The sequence below is a fragment of the Halyomorpha halys genome, unplaced genomic scaffold, assembly GCF_000696795.3.
Source record: "Halyomorpha halys isolate HHAL.00 unplaced genomic scaffold, Hhal_1.1 Scaffold1610.1, whole genome shotgun sequence".
In the NCBI taxonomy this organism is placed as follows: domain Eukaryota; kingdom Metazoa; phylum Arthropoda; class Insecta; order Hemiptera; family Pentatomidae; genus Halyomorpha; species Halyomorpha halys.
Window position 1 is genome coordinate 74517 of NW_027108688.1, and position 5000 is coordinate 79516.

General features: G+C 29.1%; 1 protein-coding gene across 1 annotated transcript; it reads right to left on the minus strand.

Annotated features, from left to right (window-relative positions):
* Positions 1 to 752: 752 nt before the first annotated feature.
* Positions 753 to 1478, minus strand: LOC136795664 (uncharacterized). The gene is made up of 3 exons (XM_067046976.1): positions 1322 to 1478; positions 1171 to 1251; positions 753 to 978 (listed from the first exon to the last, which is right to left on the minus strand). The coding sequence occupies exons 1-3, from the start codon at positions 1458 to 1460 to the stop codon at positions 830 to 832; spliced, it is 369 nt and encodes a 122-aa protein (XP_066903077.1). The 5' UTR covers positions 1461 to 1478; the 3' UTR covers positions 753 to 829.
* Between the last annotated feature and the right edge of the window lie 3522 nt (positions 1479 to 5000).

Genomic DNA, 5000 nt, shown 5'->3' on the forward strand with positions numbered 1-5000 from the left:
TATCGATATCAATATCGATATTTTTCTTTCGATATCCCATCCCTACCTAGTAACAGACTCTCAGCCATGTTATATGTTGTATCTTTTTAACATGGTAAAAGAAGAAAATATTTTTCCATTTAACTTAAGTTTTTCCATTTTAGACGCATTATGTTAAACCAATGATCATGAATGAATATGTTAAAGATCGTTTTATTATTGTTTAATTATCATTTTCTTTAGTTTTTTTTTATTTATATATTTTTTATAATGCATATATTTTTATATTAATTAATTTAGTATTATTTAATTTATAAATCTCTGTAATTATTGTGTGAATAATTTCTTTTAGTCCTATTACTAATGTTTGAAGTATATGATATAATATACTATTTTACAATAAAAATATTTTGAAACATTTTCAACACTAGATCATATAGCAATGTATGATTTAACAATACAGTTGTTATCTGTTATCTAATCGTTTGAATATATTGCATTCTAAAATTAAGATAATAATGTAATCAAAAGTTATGGAATATTGTAAAAAAATAGAAGATGTAAAAATAAATACGGCAGTATGTAGTATTAACAACAAGAACAAAAATAATTGCAACCGAATCATAAGGGTAGCTAGTACATTAGATTCACATATACAGCCCATCCCGCAAAGACCTATGTGATCAATAATCCTTATTTGGCAAGAAGAAAGTAAATATATTGAAACACATTAGGGTATGGATATTGAAGAAAATAATAAATATTCCAAGGAATAGGATTTACTTAAATATATTATTTATTGAAAACATAACATGATTTATATATATATATATATCATAATAATTAGTTATTAACCAACAAGAGCACCGGCAGCAGCTCCAGCGGCGGCTTTCCCTGCTTCGATGGCGATGGGCTTAGCGACTTGCCCAATTTTCTTCAAGATGGGCTTAGCTTTGCTCCAGATTTTCTTCCAGTTAATCCTAGGATCTTCCTCCAAAACTGGTTGAAAAAAGTATCACAATTATAACAAAAACTCTTACATAAATATTAAATATTAACATTGCAAAGAGAAACGAAAACTAAGTATAATAGTGAAAGTGTGTTAAGAAAGAGGGAGGGTTATTTTAAGTCTACAAATAGAAACTCGTTAATTACATATTTCAAGTCAAACGTAATAAATTGCGTACTTACATTGCTTTTTCAATTCTGGTTCAAATGAGTCAAGGAGTATCTCCAAATCTTCATCAGTGACATCTTCACTAACTTCATTGCCTGTATCAGTTAGAATGATTTATTTTAAAGTAAATTAAAATTATTAATATTATTTTAATGTAGTACTTACTGACAGCCTCCATGTGTACTGCCATAACGCAGACACCAAGGAAAAGGAAGAGAACCAGCTTCGACATTTTGGAAGGTTTGTGGTGATATTGAAGAATCGAGTGAATCTTAGTTCTTATATACCAATTTTGAATTGTCATTTGTTAACATTCCATATTGGTTCAGCTAATGAACTATTTATTTACTTGGGCATTTGTTCACGATTAATATAAGCAAATTCGATTTCTCGGTCGGTGCATATTGACGCAGGTGAGTTGTGGTGCAATAACTCGTATTTGAATGCAATTACTAAAAAAAACTTTAAGTATTAAGGATAGAGCGGAATGTTTGTAGATATATGTAAGTGGTTATGCCGGGATCTAACAGGACAAGGGTAGCAGGAACGTTTTGAAAAAAAAACAAAAATACGAAAAATTATTGAGTGCCCTAAACGAACATTTGAAGTTCAATTAGGACACTCAATTTTATTAAGTTTCATTCGACCATCACCGTTCGTGAAACTCTCTTCAAGTTAGGACACGACCTAAGTTTATTAATGATTTTTTCACAACTTCCCGTTTAATAAATCAGGTTTTTGAAGATCGGTATGTTCATAAAGACATTTTAAAAATATTTTTTATGACATAGAGATGTGGCTGTCCATTTGGATTCAAAAAATCTTCATCCATAAAGAATATTTCACAAATTATTCCATAGGCTTTCTTTCAGAAAGATGGCTTGCCAGTAAATATGACAAAAAGTGCTAAATGTTATGTGGCAGCACACAATTTATGTGGTTATGGCTACTTTTAAAAATTTGTATTCTTCGTGAACTCTCAGTTCATCGAGTATGACAAGATTAGACCGCCCGTTTTCACCCATTTTAGGTTCATTAGTTCATTTTATTAATTTGATATTCTAAAACCTCTTCATTCAATGCGAAATACGCTCCGGTAATTTGAACTCCATTTTAACAACAAAAACTTAAATTTCTGGAAACTTATTGTTTTTTTTTTGTTTGTTTTCAATTCCATCATAATATAAAAAACCAAGCACATAAATATTTATAATCTGAAAAATGTAATTCTTTTCAAACAAAAATTGCCTGCTTTTTATTTGTATATATTTTCTTTTATCAATATTGTTTTTTTAATGCCACGAAAAAAAAATTGTATTTTGGTTCCAAATAGTCAGTACTTCACTGAAAATACATAAAATAACGTAAAAAGGGTGGCATAACTTCGCACTGTGAAATTAACTAATTTTTTTTTTCATTATTTATTTATTTATTTATTGCTATTCACAACTGTACGTTATAATACATTTAATAAATTTGATCTCAGTTATAATGGAGTGTTACAGACATGTATGGAAACTACTCATTGGAAGCACTCTAATAACTAATTTTAAAACAAAATTAATCAATAACTCCTGATATATAGAATACGGAGTACTCTAAGGTGACCTCCTTCCTCCGTACGACAGAAATGACCGTGATGGAAAGGCTTAGTAAAAAAAAACAATATATTGCAAGGCATTCATGTAAATTTCTAGAATCCCATAACCATAATAGATATTAATTTTTAATTTTTTAATAAGTAAAAGATTAAGCAGTTAAATTTTCGGCCTTTGTTATTTTGTTTCTGTACACTCCCATCAAAATTACGTATTTGTTGGTGAAGACAGTGATATATTATAATTTCATAATCCTACTATAAAAACCCTAACATAATATAATAACCCTAATATTAACTCTTTATATCAATGTTTAGTGTAAATTTTATAAATATTCCTAGAAATAGTTTTTCAAACAAATATATTTTTTTTCAAAAGAAACAGGGACAACATATTGGGTATGTACTTAGGCAAATATCACGAAAATTATTATTCCTGAAAAATTAATAAAAAAAAAAATTTGTACCACTATATCCCATAGGGTCAGGAGTGCAGTACTTTCTAAGTAAGTACTATTACTAGAGCAATGATTGGGCTAGGAGGTGATTGGATCGGAATCAATCTCGACTGCCAGATTTTTGCCCAATTAGGGGTAATTATTAATTAGGCTGGGTGGACCCCGGTGGGCTGACTCAGAGCTAGAGTAAAACAGAAAATTATCTGCCACAGCCGGATTTGAATCCGCGTCCTCCGAGTTAGTAGCGCTGTCCTTTACCACTGAGTCTCCCTTTCCCTCCATATGAAATTATTCATTATTAACTACTTTATGGTGAATTAATGGAGGCTTCAAGTTGATCCCTAATAGAATATTCACGTTCATCTGCCCAAAAAATGTTCAATTATCGTTGTTTTGGAAAATATATTGGTGCTAAAAAAATGTTTATGGAAAATAAGGCGTCTTCAGATTTAAGAATTATTTCATTGTTCCCAATCTCCTCCTCTTATTCCCCTATATATTATAAATTCAAGCGGGAGACTTTTACATCTTCTTTATTCACATTTAAATTCTTTATTGTTTATTCTTTTTGGGGAAAAAATAGCTATGATTATTATTTGTTTTGTAAATTATTTTTTAGAACAAATAGATATTTACTAGTTACATTATTTGAAAATTCGTTTAGTAGTTTGGGTAATAGGCAGTTCTCGTCGTTTTTAATTTTTTCTGCTTATAGATGTCCAGCTTAGAGTGGCTAGACAATTAATTGCACATTTGACATTGAATTAAAAACCGTCAACAAGTTGTTTTTCTGCATCTGGTAAACAAAACAAATCATTCGTTAATGAATAATGAGATTGACATTGAACCAACTAAATTATCTACAGATATTTTTGAAATATTTTTTACACACATGTTTATGATTGAAATTAGACATTATTAGAACAAAAATTCGTTGAACTATTGACTGAATATTCATGGAAACAATATTTTTACATGATTAAAAAAAAAGCCAAATAAATGTTTACGTCCCCAGTTATTTAATAACTTTTTGATATGCAAATCATGGTAGTGAATGCATGCTGTTAATAACAATACCTAATCAGCCCAATGCTTTGTAACAAATATTCTGTTCGAGGTCAAACATTTATCTGCTGTTAAATGCAGTGGGCGTATTTCTAACTTTATGTCCGTTCATCTTTAAACATGAAAGGGATTGGTTCCAATATTTCCACACAATAAACGTTTCAACTATTAGACCATGATAATTTTTTTTAAAATGTCCTCATGGAAAGGTTGAAAGCTACTGAAATCCTTAATTTCTCCACTAAAAAAAGTTAATAAAATTAAACCTTTTTGGCGCCTAGTCCATAACGATTACTACATACCAATCGATTTCTTTCATTCTGAAAAAATATTAATGATTCCATTAAATGATTTTATATCGAAAAAAATATGTATAACAAGTTTATTAGGCGTCAAATAAAGAAGACTATTATTATGGGAAAAATAATTGTTTTAGTGCCGTCTGAAACCCTTAAATACTATTTTTCAAAGAAATTAATATTGAAAAATTTTTAAACTTTATTTATTTGGAGAGTTTGTTAGTCTTGCGATGTATATTGACCATTTAATCGTTCATAATTCCTCTGCATTTTATCCAAATCCTGTGTAACTATGAATTGTGAAAGTTGAATGTCTGTTGTTGCAACTCATATTAAAACCATTTTGGCTTAGTGTCCCTATCACTTATATTATGATGAATTATTATTTTCAATTAAAGAAAATTCTTTTCAAATGTTTCATTTGT